This window comes from Pocillopora verrucosa, chromosome 1 (assembly GCF_036669915.1).
Source record: "Pocillopora verrucosa isolate sample1 chromosome 1, ASM3666991v2, whole genome shotgun sequence".
Lineage (NCBI taxonomy): Eukaryota > Metazoa > Cnidaria > Anthozoa > Scleractinia > Pocilloporidae > Pocillopora > Pocillopora verrucosa.
Genome location: NC_089312.1, coordinates 14,133,867 through 14,151,888, shown reverse-complemented (window position 1 = coordinate 14,151,888; position 18,022 = coordinate 14,133,867). Strand labels below are relative to the sequence as shown.

At 39.5% G+C, this 18,022-nt stretch overlaps 1 protein-coding gene and 1 long non-coding RNA gene across 5 annotated transcripts; both read right to left on the bottom strand.

Annotated features, from left to right (window-relative positions):
- Window positions 1-94: 94 nt before the first annotated feature.
- LOC136277262 (uncharacterized) lies at window positions 95-6,174 on the bottom strand. Its single transcript, XR_010715819.1, has 4 exons — window positions 5,955-6,174; window positions 3,698-3,782; window positions 440-498; window positions 95-229 (listed from the first exon to the last, which is right to left on the bottom strand). It is a non-coding gene; the product is annotated as an uncharacterized lncRNA (long non-coding RNA).
- A 549-nt stretch (window positions 6,175-6,723) lies between these two features.
- Window positions 6,724-17,998, bottom strand: LOC131786348 (uncharacterized). 4 transcript variants are annotated; one of them, XM_066158868.1, is made up of 5 exons: window positions 17,865-17,967; window positions 16,666-16,831; window positions 13,990-14,157; window positions 9,009-11,125; window positions 6,724-8,250 (listed from the first exon to the last, which is right to left on the bottom strand). In XM_066158868.1, the coding sequence occupies exons 3-5, from the start codon at window positions 14,124-14,126 to the stop codon at window positions 7,775-7,777; spliced, it is 2,730 nt and encodes a 909-aa protein (XP_066014965.1). In that variant the 5' UTR covers window positions 14,127-14,157; window positions 16,666-16,831; window positions 17,865-17,967; the 3' UTR covers window positions 6,724-7,774. The 4 variants fall into 4 exon arrangements, with proteins under 4 accessions (XP_066014965.1, XP_058959383.2, XP_058959384.2 ...); XM_059103400.2 differs by lacking the exon at window positions 16,666-16,831 and having other exon boundaries at window positions 17,865-17,998; XM_059103401.2 differs by lacking the exon at window positions 16,666-16,831 and having other exon boundaries at window positions 17,860-17,978.
- Between the last annotated feature and the right edge of the window lie 24 nt (window positions 17,999-18,022).

Genomic DNA, 18,022 nt, shown 5'->3' with positions numbered 1-18,022 from the left:
AATGTAATACTGTACTGTGGTGTATTAAAAGATGTTTGTACCACAGAGTAGATGACTTATCAAGAGTAACTGCTTTTGGTTACTTTCCAAGGTAGAGAACTGTTATAAGGTGTCTAATAGAGGCGGGTGTGATGGGGAATGGTGGACGGATCGAACCCCATTTTTTCATTTTATTCTCTGAATTGGGGGTCGTGTTCCCTGGTATTCAGCGGTGGGTGGTCGAAGAAACCTGCAAAACAGGGAAATGAATTCAAAACCAAGAATTTGAGCCATAACAACGTTACCGACAAACGAACTTTTCCGGCCACAAGACTAAGACAAACCTCCACAAGCCTCTGTCCTTCATAACAAGGACGACACAAATTTTTCCTCTCAAAAGATTATGAAAAACTTTCATTGCATAAGTTTTCGTTCAAGTGAACTACAAAGCTACACTCACCGGAATAAAAGTATTCTCGTCTTTCTTGACCTTTTTTACACTTGTAATCTTTGGGGTTACTGGAAGAGGAAAGGTACGCGATAATTGTATGCATACAAATTGGCAGTGTTAAAACACAGACAATTTCTGGACCATCATAACAGAATTACACAAGCTTTCGTTCAACTACGCCACAACAATTATTTAAAGTCACATTTTTACCTAATACTATTTTTCCGGCATCGAAGAGACCAGGAAAATTAAATGATTATAACTCAAGACCACTAGTTCTGGTTAATTATATTTTTAACCCTTAAAGCCACAAATTTTAGGACCACCGGTTAAAATTAAACTTGTCCATTCATCTTAATCACATCACTGAAATTGAAAATAACGAAACATTTTAGCAGTTCTGACAATTAATTCGTTTCAATTATTGTTTGTAATAGTCCGAATTATTTAAGATACAACTCATCGACAAATTTTCGAGTTGAAAATTAAAACTATTTTCAGATCAAAGCTAAAGAATTGACATAAAAAGTTTGTTTTGGTGCATTTCGCATTTAGTCGATCGAAAGACCAAATAACTACCTGCCGTTTTCAGGAGACAAAACTAATTAGATTAATTAGACCAGCCCTGAAAAGTTTTTGAGAACCACTAGCCTCTAATGTTGTGTCAGCTCCCAGGTAATGTCATCAAAAAGGAAAATGGAGGTAAATGAAGCCACGAAATAATAAGCTATGTTACCATAAACATTAATTAGACCAGCCCTGAAGAGTTTTTGAAAATAGTTTGTCTAAAAATAATAGCATAATTCAGGCAAAACTAGTCTGTCGTTCAGGCAAGATGCTAACGTTAACCGTGGTTGTCACAGGTTTTGAAATTTGCTTAGTTTCCCTGACTTTTCCCAGAAAAATGTACAATTCCCCTGATAAACTGAATCAAAAATGTAACAAATCAGTCAAGATAATGGCCTCCGACCTTCCATCACACATCCTCCCCAACCATGCATCAGGCTTTCAGCAAGTCACATGTAGAGTACATGGGTCCAGAATTCCTTAACGTAGCGAGGGAAAAGGATTGTATCTCTTGGAAACCCAACATCAGCTTGCCGTTCATTTTCGTTAATAAAATATTCTTCCTATCAAACAAGTTTCATGTCCGTGAAATTTACCAAAGAATTGAAAAAGTTCGAAAACCATGAAAATAAACGAGAGAAGAAAATGTATGATTTTATTCAAAAACCTACTTGGGCTTGCATTTGAAGGGGAAACGAAGAGGCCAAAACAAGAGGAATGAGATCATATTTACTACAGATTTCACTTTTCCTAGACTCCTTTTAAAGCCTTAATTTTCCCTAAGTCAACGTGAAATTCCCTGACATTGAAAACATTTTTTTCCTTGAACTTTCCCTGACCTGTGGCAACCATGTGAAGGGGAACAAAAATCGTTATCTCAAAGGGCGCCATAACAAAGCCGGCCTAAAACATTATTCGCCTCCAAACAAATTGACAATCTGAGTTATACCAATCTACCTGAAGAGACAGATAAGGAGACTTTGAACTTAAGTGAGTCACAAAAGATTAATTGGCTTTTAATCCTATATTGAAAGCTGTTGAGTATTACTTGATCCTATACCAACAGGCCTATATCAGAAGCATACAACCTGGAAGCGTCTAAATTCTTCCAGCAAGCTAGGGTTTATTACGCGATCACTCACAGCATTTCGCTTTAATAGGGAACCAGAGGTTCAGGCAAAAGTTTCCTTTAACCCTTTTACTCCCAAGATCTAGTTAGTAATTCTCCTTACTATCTGCCATACAATTCTTATGATGTTAGTTCAGAGAATTTGGTATTGGATCAACTAATAATCCCATGATTGATATTTTTCTGTATTCTCATCACCTGCCTGCTTGATATTGTAAGGAGAAATTCTGTCTTGGTCACTTGTGGGAGTGAAAGGGTTAAAACAGCTTACGGCCGCTTGCTTTCTTGGAGGACTTAGAAGTTCATGAGAACGAAAGCCGGTTTCGGATGCTTTCATTGCCGGGAAGCGCTGCAAAAGTTTGGTATTTACAGAGCGACTGGCAGAATATTTCTTGAAGATTTTAAGTCAAACTAGCTCTCAGATTTGGCGGTTTAGTGAAGCAGTGAATCGAATGGATTTTTGCAGGTTTAAAACGAAAAGGATCTGCTCGAGAAAACCTGGCTTCTTAAAAAATTAACTGCTGAGTTTAAGAATAGACGAAATTAGGTTCGCATTCGTTAGTTAGGGCTGAAACATTCTCGTCCTTGTTGCTTTTTTTTAATTCGATTTTACTCTTATGTAAGCCAAAGAGCCAAATTCTTTCTTTCTTCTGAAAACTTGGTTTTCACTTAGCGAACAAAAAGCTCTGAAGGGCCTGTTTATATGGAGGTGGGGGACCCCAGGTTGGTGAGGTTACCCGCCTAAGTGGGGTAACCCGCCAGTCTATATAATCTCTTATTTTATCTTAATCACGTTTACATGATAGGTGGGGTGACCCGCTTAGGCGGGTTGCCTGGTCTGCTGGGTAGGGTAACCCTGTCAGCCGGGGTGACAATTTGCCATGTAAACGTCTCAAGGTGGGGTAACCCACCTAGCCGGGGTGGCGTTCATGTTACAAAAAGATCAAATGAGCCAAACAATAGCGATACACAAGTGTATTAAAACTTTTTACATTTCCTTGCCGTCCCACGCGCGTCACGAGCTAAAACGCTAACATACCTTTGTTTACGTCCTCTTAGCAATGAAACCTCGACGGCGATTTAGTCACGTTTTTACTTTGAACTCAACCCTACATTCGCATGTTATGCCGCAATGGCGATAGCAACCTCGAGAAACTTCACCCCGACATCCCAGGGTTGTAAGATTGTATGTAAACATGGGATTTTTATCGACCACGGCTAGGTGGGTTACCTCACCCACCTTGGGTCCCCCACATTCATGTAAACAGGCCCTAAATGTCTAATTACATTAATTGGCTGTAGGTTACGTGTTTTTCTCTGGTTATGTGAGATTTTATTTGTGAGATTTTGTGGAAGAGTTGCACTTGAGCCGTAAAGAGAACTCGTCGCGCAAGGACAGAGCTCTAAGTAAATGAGATTGTCTTTACATTCCACCCAAACTAGAAGGTAAATTATGATAGGCGAGTCACGTGCTGTAAAAAGCCCAGCCCTGCTACATATCTAAAATGATGCTTCTATGTTGTAGTTTAAATTGAATACGTGCAGCATCTTAACGATAACGAAACACTTACCTTGAACACCTCATTGAGACGATCATGGTCCAATAATCAACTGAAATCTAAGACAGTAAAACTTGTCTCTGCTCTTGATTTTGTCCTGTATCAGGATTGAAAGATACAAAAATCAACAAACATAACTCCTTTAGTTAATAAATAAGCTTTCATGTATAAAGCAGAAATTAAGTCTAATCAAATATTTTCAGAGGTTTGTTAAGTGTAACCGACACCTTAGTAGGTCACTTATTAGTCACCCATCTCTGGTGCAAAGTTAAACATCCGATCAGTGCATAAAGACAGTCCAGTGTCTCAAACAGTTTTTCCTCTTTTTTGAGGACCAAGTCTTTGCATCATAGATCAAGACTAAGGAAGAGTTGTGTTTGTTGAAACCAACTCCTTAGCAGGTCAGCCTTCAGTCACCCATCTCATGTACAAAGTCAAACACCTGATCAGTGCCTAAAGACTGTCCAGTATCAGAAACAATATATCCTCTTTGTTGGGGACTAAGTCTTTGCATCACAGATCAAGGCTAAGGAAGGGTTGTGTAAGGTGAAACCAACTCTTTACCCAGTCAGCTTCCAGTTACCCATCTCTTGTACCAATTCAAACACTCACTTAGTACATGAAGACAGTCCACTATCTGAAACAATTTTTCCTCTTTTAAGGGAGGACTATGTCTTTGCATCACAGATCAAGACTAAGGAGTTGTGTAGGGTGAAACTGAAAAGACAGTCAATTCCCAAACAGCTTTTCTTTTTTTGTAAAGATGAAGACTTAAGAAGGTATTTTTTTGGGTGACACTGACTCTTACTGGCTCAACATTTTGTTACCCATCTCTTGCAAAAAGTGATCATCAATTAGGCACAGAAACTCATTACAGTTTCAGAAACAGGCTTTAGATTGAAATAACTAATCAGCATGTGTCATTTTACTCTTTAACTCCAAGATCAAATTTGTAATTCCCATTACTGGTAACCATACAATTCTTATAATGTTAGTTCACAGAATCTAGTATTGGATCAACGAACTATTCCCAAATTGATATTTTTCTTTATTCTCATCACTAATATGGATGATATTGTATTGATATTATAAGGAGAAATTCTGTGTTGGTCACTCATGGGAGATAAAAGGTTAATATCATCTTATCAGAAATTGGTCACCTCATCAATCAAAACATGTCTTCTCTGTTTAGTTAACGGTTTGAACCCAAATTAGATTGTGTAGTAAATAGCTCACCGTGTAATGGAACTTCCACGGAAAAGGTTTAAGTTAGCAGAGGGCTTTGCATGATGTGAAAGCACATCACATTCAATGACTTCTTTTTTCAAGAAATAGTTTTCAACCTTTCTTATCTAAAGATGACTCTTCTTTGACCAAGGACAAGACTTTTTTAATTTCCTTATAAATTTCAGAATTTTCCTTTAAACTGTGCTAATTATCTTGTTTGTTTTTATGCTTTAGGTCATGTTTTTTGACAGAAAAAATTAAATTTCTCTTGCAAGACCTGATATTGACTTCGGGAGATAGATCCATCCACATTGCTATAAATATAGATACAACTATCTTCATTGTATGTATTAGATACAGCTATCTAAGCTGTAGTCCACCGAGGATGCAGCTATCTACCCTGTCTACGTTATTATTAAATACAAGAGATTTGGTTTTATCAACTGATTTGAAAAAGTAAATTGGCCATTGTAAAGAGTTTTTAAACCTTATGTTTTGCGTATTGATGGAGGGCTAGTGCTTGAAATGTCAGCTTAAGAAACTCTTAATAGTGGCCAATTTACATTATCAACTCAGTTGATAGAACAAAATTGTCTTGTATTAATCCCCATCAATGAAGCACCACAGTTTCTTTAAAAACTGTATTACTTTATATACACCTATAGAGTGTTTATATCATTAACAGACAGCTATCTGCAGTGTCTACAAAACATGGCTACGTACTGCAATTTATTCTGTCTGCAATGGATACAATAATCAACACTGTTTAGACTGGATTAAACCATCTTGTATGCATCTGCAGTGGGTAGTATACCGCAGAATCGCACAGATACAGCTATCTACTCAGTCTTCGGTAAATGTAACCATCAGAGTGCAGAGCCCTTAGGGGAAGATTTGAATTTCCCGCGTTCGGGTACAAAAATAAAATCAAAACGAATTAATTAAACAGTAGATTATCAGGAATAAAAATATAACGCTCGGGAAAACCATCTCTAGAATTAAATTTAAAAAATGTACAGAACAAAACAGCCTTCAGATATACCTTATCCTTGCACGAGTTTCAGATGTTTCGGTGTCCAGCGGTGAGTGTATGGACATCAACCTTCAACATTTTTGTGTCTGGCAGCCAAGGAAATCATTCATAATCAATTCAAACGAAAGAACCGAATGAATATATGTGTGCTTTAAAATCTAAGTGATGCTGAAGGGCCGTTTTCTCTCGGAGTTTCATGTCAAATTATAGTGCTGTTTCTCCAACTACATTCTCCATGTTCCTCATGGTAGCTCAAGTAGTTCCCAGTCCTTGCAGTCAGAAGAACCAAACAACCTCGTTCTCAGAGTTCTCCCCGATGGGCGAGGGCTGAATATTTGCAAAGATATAATTCTTTTTGACCGAATTTGAGGTCCATACTGATTAGTTACGGACTGTGTTGCTCCCCTCTCGATTTATTGAAGATTGCAAAATTTGAGAGCACCACCATTACTGTATTTTTCCAACTTACATTCTTAGGTTCAATTACATCACAAGATTTCTTTTTTCCCCTTCTTTGGGCGTTGGTTAAGAAAGTCTCGCGTTTTCCATATAATCTACTCAGGTCTGCCACCCGTAAGCATACTTGGCGCAATAGAAACGGCCTCCCCTCTCAAACGAGAAGTCTGAGATCCCGAGCGTCTTTCTGTTTCTTTTCTTTTCTTCTTTTTTATGTTTAATTTCTTCTTCAAAAGCATTTTTTTTTTTCACTCGTTCCGCCTAAGATAATTCTCCAAGAAAGCCTCTCTGCCACAAAACTAATTGTAACGAAAAAGAACTTTATTAGTGAAGTCATAGATTACAACCCCTGCTGACACAGAGTACGATGCACATGTAAAGAAAAGTTAATTTTTTCCATATATAATTATCAAGAAGGTACTTATCAATTTGAATAAACCTACTCTTTTTCAATAGTCATCTGGTATATGATTCTTGTATTATTTTTTATAATATGAGAAATAAAATAAATATATATATTTTCAATATTTCGTTTTGCTAACTCTAACCTCCTATTTTTCACCCAATTGGCACCTGGTCATATGCCAAATAATTCAACTAACCTCCAATAAAGAAAGAAAATCTATGAAAATTCTTTGGTTACCAAAAATTTCGTTTATATTGATTTCAAAATAAATTAATGTCCCATAACTAAATAGTTTCTATGCATCACTAGCTATTCTTTTTTTAGTCTAATAATTTAACATTTCTATTTTGCACAGCATCCATTGACTCTCCTTGCCGGCATCAGTGTTCCCCAAATGCTATGCAAGGGAGAATTTGAATCTTCACTTGATAAGTTCAGTTGTTCTCAATTCGCTGGCATAACATCTAAATCAATCCAATTGGATAATGTTACCACCTCCACACCGAGGTACTTACGCACGTCCGTGTAGTTGTGAATTCGAGGCTCTGATAACTGATCGAATGCTTCAGGGAGGCGTGCGCGTTTTCTCTTTCAAAACTTCGCGTAATTCGATGCTAGTCGCTAAGTTGCGAGTTTGATGGTTTGTTACAAAAATCGGTCGTAACTATTTGAGATACGTCCGAATGGGGCTGGACAAAGCCGTCGATTCATTAGATATACTACGGTGTTCGGTTAAGTTAGGCGCGGAAAAAACTTTTGTATCGTGTTTAAACAGTGAAAAACGGTGTTGCCACGGGCAACCCTCCCCTAAAGAGGTCAAATGATATGGTGCCACTGGAAACGGAGCCACTTGCCCGTGACAACAAAACGACTTTAAATTAAAACGTGGTCGCCAAACTTACGTCGCACTTCACTCAACTTTTTGCGCAACATTACTAATATAGTGTAAATTAAATTATTAAATCAATTAAACTGGAGCTTTCATTTCCTTGCAGTAGCAGAATTTTCTAGCGTAAGGTTCTTTACGTGAAATACAGCTGGGCTGATTTCCATAAACATTTGTCCGACTTATAAACGGGTTCACTTTGACTTTGTGATCATCTCGCACGGCCACTGATGCTTCAAATAATGCGTCACCAGGGGTTGTCATAAAATTGATTCTGTAGTGACTACTGTCTGGAGTTGGTTCGCCGAAATTCACGGCACGATCTGAATCTTGATTGGTGCTACTAAATCTCCGCAGTTTGTCATTTGGTCTGTAGTTAACAGCTTTTAAAATCTTTTTGAGCTGGACCTTAGCGCAAGACCCTCTTAGTAGCTCTGTTCTACTTAGGATGACATCATTAATGTATTTGACAGCCATTTCTGCTCCACCAATCACATCCTTACTGCTTGCGTTTACCTCAGTAAACTCCAGGCATGGGCACCAGTGATCGTCGACTCCTTGATGTGAAAAGCAAACAAACAAAAAAGCAAAAAAAGGAAATGTTGGCAGTCTTCAGTTGAAAAAAAATTAACTCCCTGAAGTGATTAAAATGTAACGTTCCAAGATAATGTCCATTTATTATTCAGCAAACAGGTAATGAGAAAACTCAAACTTATCAGGTAAGAGTTGTTGTTCTGTTTCCACCAAATTCACGTGACTAGGAAATTTGTTGCAGCTGGTGGGGAGAATTAACCATCAGATCTTGGGAGTTAAAGGGTTAAGTTGGTTTTGGAAGACGGCAATTATGAAAATAAAAGTTAGTTTGAATTTTTTGAGTGTTTTTAAAAAAAAATATGCACACAAGCACTTGAAAATAATCTGAACTTTACGACATGGCGCCATGGCGAAAAAGATTCGGAAAAGATCCTTGGTTGACAAAGAAGCTCATAATGTATTCTAGATGGATAAGAGAATCTTGAGGAAAACATTTGCGTTCTGTAGACTTGGCGGATTTTTTTGTTTGAGTTAAGATTGTAAATCGTTGTCAGCACGTTATTCTTGACCGACCAAAGTGCACCAGCGGGCTGGTATGGAGCAATAGAGAAACCTGTCTTTGATGTTAAATCTTTAGTCAAAACTATAAGTGGAGAACGTCAAATTCTCAGGGCACGCTGACTTTCCTGCGCAAGGAAACTCGACAAAGGGCATCCAGTACAGGAGAAATCTTAGAAACCAAAAGCACCGAAATTTAGTTTTAAATGTAAACCCTCCTTACCTGCATCACTGCAAGTCCTTGTATGTGGTAATTGCGTGAACAAGCTCTGTGTCTTCTCTCCATGAGGCTCTTTAGGGTATGTTAAGATGTGACGTAACGTGGCATGCATGTCAAACGGTGATGTTATTATGTGTTGATTATGTTCCAAGGCCAACCCTATATGCGGGAATTTCCTTATAAGCCAATCAGGAACCGAGATAGAGAGCCAAGGTAACCTTTCCTCCAGTTTTCCCTGCATAGTATTTCGGACGTCGTCATTTCGCGAGCCGTGATCTCCAAATAGTATAATCATAGTGTTGTTGTAATGATTGCGTTCGACAAAAGTGTGGAGCAATCGCAAGATGTCGTTGTCAGCATAACTTAGATGATTGGGATGCGCGTGAGTCAGGTACGACATGAAAGCGTAGGTAAATTTTGGGGTGTCTGGATACGCTGCAAAGTAGCTGAGGATATAGTCTAGGGTATAATTAACCATAAATGTCGAACGCGAGCATAATCCTGGTTCGTCTCGCTCGCCCTTTTCTTCCAGTGCCAGCCAAAACGGCCTCATATAGTGATGAGCAGGAGGGTCCCTAAAGCCCATGAGCCTTAGATTGAATGCACCCATGGTAGGGTCATCTTCAGACATCAATGTAACGTATCCGCGCTCCTTGTACAGTTTCATAATCCAGGGCCAGTTATCAATGGGGGCGGCATTGCGATACCCTTGTCGGCCCTCGGGCGGTTCTGTCTCGTACAGGCCTGTCAAAATGGCGGTAAGTGCGGGTGTTGTAGCATCACCAACTACAGTTTGACCGGACATGAAGTACGTCTTCAGCGCCGTCTTAAGATAGTTTATCGTTTTCGGCATCTTTCGGCGGAAGTTTGCAGCAGAAACAGAATCAATTCCAAGCAATAAAACATTTAAGTCTAACCCTTCATTTTCTCCTTGCCCATTGAGCTTTTCTCTAATCAGTTTCGAATTTTCGATGACATCTTGTTGCGGAACAGCTCGCGCGAAGTAAGTTGTAACTTCTTTTCTACTTTTAAGTCTGTAGTCGAGAATCAAAAAATCCGAAGCGTTTATCTTGCGGGAAGGTTGGTATTCCTGTGTGGAAGATTTGAAAGGATTCCCTTGATCCTCGTAATGCACGTTACCGTCATCACCCTGATTGCGATGAATTGTCTCCACGTTTACGTGACTGAAATCGATGGAACTACCATCCACCTCCCCCGAGAGGACCAGTCTGTTACCAACGATGTCAAATGCAGATACAGGGTATCCATTTCCACAAACGGGGTCGTTACCGACATCTCTCAACAGATGTCTAATGGAGAGGTCCCATGGGTCAAGTTCTGGCAGTTTACAAGAATTCAGATCCGGAGTTGGGGTGTATACAGGTGTTGGTGCGCCTGTGGAGCTTGGTGTTGTATATGGAGTGGAAGGAAGGCTAGAGTGGTCTTGCTGCGTTCCTGAGGTAGCATTAGTAAACAAAACGCTTACTAACGTAGAGTTCAACTCAGTTTCAAGATTCTCGTCGCGTTCAGATTTTGAAGGTTGTGTTGACCTCGGTGTTGTAGTAATATCCGAGGATTGATTTGCCGAATTACTTGTGGTCGCTAATTCCTCATCGTCAACCTTTGTAGACGAGTTCCGATGTTCGCTTCGAGTTTTAACTATCTCTGGTTTCAGTGATTGGGTTGACCTCGGTAACGTGAACAAAGGAGAGGAATGACTTTTGTTTGTCTCAGTTTCAGATGTTCTCGATTTGACAAGGTTACTTACAGTAGACGTGCTGCCATTTTTGCTTCTTGTAAGTGGCTTGGTTGTAGTCGGTAACAAGTCAGGATCAGGAACCTGCTTTTCCAGCGGTACCTCCTCTTCGGTGGTGTCGGATGGGCGATTAACCCCATGTTCATTTAGCCAGTCTAATGTGTCCTCAACTTCATCATTTGCTTCCAGTCCCCTGTGGATCTTTCGCGGAGGGTCGGTTACAGCTTCAAATGGAATTGTTTTAAGCTCCTGATCCGAGTCATTATCGTCGTCACCAAACAAGTCATCGTCTCCTGTTTTGTCTTTTCTTTTGTCTTCGTGTGTTTCCCTCGTGGTGAAAGATTTGTCTCTATCAGGAATGACACTGAAAAAAGAATCGACAAAAAATAGAAAATAAAATGATTGTTCTGAATAAAACGTTTTTTCGCCGCCGCAAGACGATCAAAGCCAGAAAAAAAGGCGTTACTGGAGCAAGCGAAGGAAGGAAAAATGTTGTGTGTTATGTGTCACGCTTTCCACCGCCAGCCCTTAACCTTTCACTTTTACATGTTCCTCCAAGTCACTCTTTGTTATTTTTTTTGATCGACCCGTCAGAATCAAATCAAAGAATTTACGGTTTTCCGATTGTTATAGGGACTGTCGTATAGGTTTCACGAAACAACAACCTTATAGACAGAGATCAAGAGGAGAATACAGTCGAACCTGTATTAAGCAGTCACCCACCCTTTAACTCCCACGAGTGACCAAGACAGAATTTCTCCTTATAATATCAATGCAATGTCAACAAGATAAGAGATGATCCAATAGTGAATTCTCTGAACTAACATTATAAGAATTGTAAAGTTGACAGTAAGGAGAATTACAAATTTGATGTGGGAGTGCAAGAGTTAACACAGGTTCCACAGAGTAGGAGTATGTTTTGCCATGTTTTGTCATGAATGACCAGGCACTCAATTTACAAAAACTCACTCAAAAATACTGCTAACATTGATTTTCGGATTTAATTTTAATTTAAAGGTCATGCTAAGTTTTATTTGAGTGGTAGCGCTTTATGTGACCGTTCAACGCTGATGGAGAACAATACAAACACAGTTGAAAAAGGAGTAAATTTCGGGGCTTTAAACATGAAACAACCGCTGAATGCTGGGTGACCGCTGACTACGGGGTGACCGCAAAACGGCGCCACCTAATACAGATTCGACCGTAGTTTGCTTCAGAGAGAGGGTGGCCAAAGGTTTATACGTGACGCGTAAAATTTAAAGAAAGGCGAGCGTGCTTTGTGAATTTATAAAACAGCGTGAGGCGTGATTTTCCCTCTTGAAAGATACGCGAGTTCCCCGAACCCCTTTTAACAAGAGGATTGATTTGAGGTTCTCCCATTTAAATGTGTGACGCATGAATTTTTCTAAACTTTTTACAAGTAACGGGACCAGGACCCGTCTTTGCTACCCTCCAGAGAGGACAAGTGAACGAAGCGCGAACAGCTCCTGCAAATCTTTCGGGAAAAGCAAGATCGCGAAAATACGGTCAGGAACTTTGTAACATGCCAGATTTATAGGATCATTTGGTTCTTTAACGATGGATGAGGCAAATTACATGAGTTATCAACATGGCAGCGCCTGCGTACACTGTTGGAAACCTTCCTTCTCAACACAGTTGGCCCAGGCTCACGTCTCGAGAAAAAGTCAGCGATTGATTCATGAAAGCGTCACGCGTTGTGTGACTCGGTTACCGGGAGAGGAACCGTTGAAAATTTGAATACGTTATATATTAGTCGTGGTTACACTAGCCCTTTTACCCATGGGTAAGTAGCGTTTGCCCACGGGCAAGGACGTTTTTGTTTGTAACCGCTTTCCCCAGACCGAAACTGCCCCAGGGTTATTTCCTTGGATACATCAAAAAGAACAAAAGAATTTCGCATGACAGTTCCTGAACTGTAAAAAACGGTTTATGTGCTCCCTGAGGTAGCTTAGCCAATCATAAAGCAGAATGTAGCTAATACAGGAAATCGCCTGCAGTGTTTTGAGGTGACCTCTAATGCTCTTGGCTAATTTCACGCCTTCTTCGGTGCCTTCTCGCAAAAAACTGCTGGACTGTTATATTTATGGAGGACTGTCGTATAATAAGCAGGAGAATCACTGAAATTAAGCTTAATAGATCTCTCGCAATTTGTCAGGTCAGTGAACTAATATCTAATTATATTTGACCCTGAGGGGAGTCTTTACTGTGTAACCGCATCCCCAAGGGTAACATGAAACCTGAGCTTAACCAAACCCAAGCCATTTACCCTCCGTGAGGCCCCAAAACCCAAGGTGTGTGTAACCGCCACTATTATACGAGGAACGAAGCTATTCCTGTCGATGACTTCCGTCTTTTGACACAGGACGTGAGTAAGTGTTATGGATTTTACGTTTAGATTGTTCATATTTCGAAATATTAATCGTTGTAAATCGACCATATTTCGTTCCCCATACTTTTCCTTATAACGTGTTCAAATTTTCAATGGTTCCTCTCGTAACTTAACACCGAGTCACACAACGCGTGACGATTTCATGATTTTCTTGAGACGTGAGCTTGGGCCGCCTGTGCTCTTAGCAGCTGCCATCTAGTTCCCACGCAGAAAAAAAAATGGTTGTTGTGTTTTCCCTGACTCTCCCGAACAGATGCTTCTCAAGTTACAATCTGTGATCAGTCGCCGGATAATATCTGTCAGTGCTAAAAGCTTTTGAAATAATTTTTCGGAGCTCCACCGGATTTGAATAATCCATTTGTAAATTAAATCACCTATTCTGATGCTAAAAATTTTTTGTTCACTGCTGTTTCAAGTGTAATCGCGAACTCGTGATTTCCGCACCGGATGAAGGAAGTATGTATAAACATGAAACACTTCGGATCGTTTTCAAAATGTGAGGGGAAAATCCATTTAATCAATAGATTCTCCTTTAACAGTTTGGTGAAAAAGATACAGAGTTTCAGATAAAATGACGGTAAAAATACTTTTGTTCCAGGTCCATTTGCGCCAACGAAATTTCGTGTCAGGATAAACAGGAATAAGACTCTACAATAATTTCCTGCTGGTGTTAAGCTGTAATATACTTGCCGTAGAGATCGACAAAACAGACGACTTTTAAGAGGAGAAGAAAAAGCCATAATCTATGAGTTATACGAGTGGAGATTTTATCAGAAAATATGGAAGTTACGCTAGTATAACTGCGCTTTTTGACTCACCCAGAAAAATCCTTCGTTCGCTTAAGAAGAGTCACAGACTCGGTTCGCTCCAGTTGGACCTTGTAAAGCAACAACAGCGAAATTGCAGCGCAGAACGTTAGAGCTATGAGGCGCTTCTTACAGCGGGAAGACACCATTTCAGGTAGTTATCATCTGGCGACCACCAAGCTACGGATAAAGATAGAGAAAGTGCAGATCAGCGAGCGTATGTTACGGTATCAGAATAAATTTTTCTCCGCGATTCTAAAAATAGGCATTCTTTTGGTATAGGGTTGAATATCACAGCTCTCATCAAATTGAGAAAGCGATACGTGGTGTTTGCTGTCACGCAATGTCACACACTTGCGATAGTCATTTCGATGCCTAAATTAAGTGGGCTCCTTACAAGTCAGTTCTTTTTTACCTATATTATCCTACCACCGGCGAAAAAAATTTTTGTCTTGTACCATACTTGGCTCGTAGAGCCGGTTCTGCTGAACCTGCAGACTGGACTTTCGATTACCATTCGTTGGTGGTCTGCTTTTGCACTTGGAAACTCGAGTGATTTACAGTGTACCAACCTAGCTACGAGAATATTGATCACTGATAGGTCCATTTTAAGGAGGCCACGTATTGAGTTAGCAATAACCATAATATATCAGTCGAGTGCATTTGTAAGATAAACAGAACACTAAAAAATTCAGATAATACTGTTGTAGTAAGTTCATTTTACAATGTAATATGACCCAATGGAGACGTTTTAAAATTCCTGTGGCTAAATGACCTACAGCCGGGCACGGCCTCAAATAGACTAAATGCCTGGCAGTCAGAAATTTTCACAGAATTTCAAATGAAAAGTTCTTTATACTTCTTAAGAATATCAGATGTTTGTTGAGAAATGTCGAGCAATTCCAAAAATTAATTTGTTGTTTTAGTAGACGGTTGTCGACACTTAAGAAATTATACGCTTCTGATCAGACTGCCGGGCACGGTCTCGAATAGACTATACGCCCGTCAGTAAGAATTTTTTGTTCTCAGTACATGAGCGGGCGGTGAGCGCTTGCAAATCCTGCGATCTGATTGGTTCCGAGAGCCGGAAGCATTCTCTCATCCCGCCCGCTCTCAGCATACGGTATCCCATCCGTTGGGTGTTGAGTCGCCTAAGACATCCCCAGCTTCACTGCAAATTTTCAGAAATAAATTTTTTCTGCTGGCTGGGCGGCATTTTCTAAGAAAGACTTCGGTCACGACTTTTAACATATAACATTTTTATGTGCAGCGTTGAGAGGACGACACAATAATAAGAAAAGTTGCCAATGGCAAAGGAAAAAACCCCCTGCAAAAATGGAAAAACCGGAAAATTTGCTGAGGAGCAAGACAATGCATCGAAAGACAGCTTTCAAAATAACGAGGCGATTGCTAATGTTTTTATATCAAGGCTTACATTAAGAAAAGGAAACCTCAATGCTATCATTATGTATGGAAAATTTTGGTTTGACGGCGACCTCTTTGATCGAAATCTGGACGTCAGCGTGGAGCTCCGCCAGTATCAGTCGCTTTCACCAAGGAAGTTTTTTATATTCTTGACAGAATGGTACTCTTTCTTTCTTCTTAGAGCCTTCTTTTTTTTGTTTGTTTGATTTTTTTTTTTCTAATTAATACTTTCTTCCGCTTTTAATTTCTATGAACAAAGATTTTCTGTAAGCAAAGAACTTCCACGTGTGAATTTTGTTAAGTGCGCGATGTAGACAAAATATGGAAATAACACGAAAATCGAGCCCCAACATGAGCGGTTGCCGGGAAATTTCCCCAGGGGTTCGCTCAGATCCGAGATTCTGACACCTTCCAGATTAATTATCTTTTATTTGAAAATACTTTTTTCTAACTAACTCGGTTGCTTTTAAAGATTTTAAAAAATTTTTTACGGAAATGTTTGGTTGAATGTTTCAATCCAGCCCAGTCAAATAAAACAAAAATCGATTTTTTGGCCCCTGAAGGTGCGAGGTGACCGTAATTTAGATCTGCCGGCAGTTTAGCCCATTTGAAACCGTGCCCAGCAGTCTGACAACAAGCCAAGCACTTCTGAGTGGCGACTACCGACCGATATTATATGATGCATAAGCTCGGAGAATTTGTCCACTAAGACAAAAAAAAATAATTTTTGGAATCGATTGACATTTCTAAACAAACATCTGATATTCTCAAGAAGTTTGAGAACCATTAATGGAACCTCTGTGAAAATTACTGACTACCGAGCGTTTAGTCTATTTGATACTGAGCTCGGCTGCCGGGTATTAAGATACAGCATCTTAAAACTGCTCCTCAAAGTATTCCAGACTTCGGTGTAGATTGAGTGAAGACTAAACATTTGCTTCGGAAGCAGCTAATTCACACCATCGTGCTTATATCTGGATTGATTAAAAACCCAGCACGATACTTTTAAACGTCCTTGACCGTCACAAAAGCCCTGTGATTTCCAAGGTCAACCACGCACCGCTTAGCCGACGGATCGCACCGAGGGTGACTTGATTCGAAATTATTAGAATAACTGACTCGAATTATCCTCGTTACCTTCCTTTTAAGACGAGGCTAGTGAAACACAAGAATATCCTCTATTGTAATGTTCTGACTTTTTAAGATGTGGTTCTAGTTTAAACGTCGTGAATATCGACTGAAGCTTGCTAAAGTTACACCTACCGTCTCAAATGAATTGTCTATTGGTTTGCAACCTCAAATTTCGTCCTCAACAAGTTTATCGAGGCTGAAAAGTCATGTTTTGGAGATGGATTTGTCGTCACGGCCGAGGAATTCTTACCGATACTAATGCAACCAAAGTGTGATTTCTAACCGTCACGCGAGAAAACTGAAAAGTAAATAAATAAAAATAGAAATTGATAGACACCGATCTCATGACTCAGTAGTCAAGGGAAAGAGGGCTCTCTCTGTAAACATTCCAGCGGTTGCCGAGGAACGGTGAATACGTGACAAAAATTTGGCAAATAGAATCGTGGTGAAATATTTACATGCGGCAAAGCGTTCTCCATTTGCTCAAGAGGATTCGAGACATCATGAAACATTAATCTACTGCCAAATTCTCCAAACATAAGATACTTCCAGGCGTACACTTGCTTTCTTAAACTAATTGAGCCAAACTAAACCGAAACAAATTTCTCAATTTACCGATAAATTGAAAAGAAAACCTCCATTGGATGTATTGTGATAATTGTTTACTACACAATATAACCGGTATCCTTTCATATTCAATGGAGAGAAAAAAAAAATAATAAAAAGTTCAATTGACCAGATTTTAAAAATCCAACGTCGCAGCTTTCATTTCGAGTTTCTCGCTCGCCGTCGAAAAAAAAGCAGCTATCTCGACAAAAACGCAACATTCACATCACTGCGAACGTACTTGGCAACGAAAAAAACATTTGCATAATTATAACATGTTAAATTTTCCACTGCAAAGCAAAATTCACAAGAGTTCGACACTCGCTCTGGTGAAAGTTTCTTGAAATACAGCTCATTCTGCAATATTCCAGCACAGCAAAGACTAGTGATGAAATGATAGGTACTCTTTCGCAATAGAACTGCCAGTCTGAATGATACCTTTACAGATGGAAGACAGCAATTTGTAGAGAAGTCAATTAACAGCCGCCACAAACTTGAGCCAGTTTTGAATGGCGTAAAAATCCCCTCTAGAGTTAGAGATTGTCACACATTCAGCAGACATTTACAAATATTTCACCCTCAACTAAACTCTAGAATTTATACATGGCATTCCGCGTTGTGTTTCTCCAAATATTACAGCGCCATGATCATAATTGTCCTGCATCATTCGATTACACATTTTAAAAATACAGGTGTAGTTTATCCAAAATACCTTTTTACCTTACCATCTTTCTTTGAGCCGTATTTCTGAAGGAAGGTTAGTGCACCTTTCGAAAGCACCATCGATCAGTACAACTTGATTTCTTTCAACATCAACGATCATGCAAATTCAAATCAGCTTGTTGGTGACACGACAGGTGGCAACGTGTGTATTCAAAGTAAT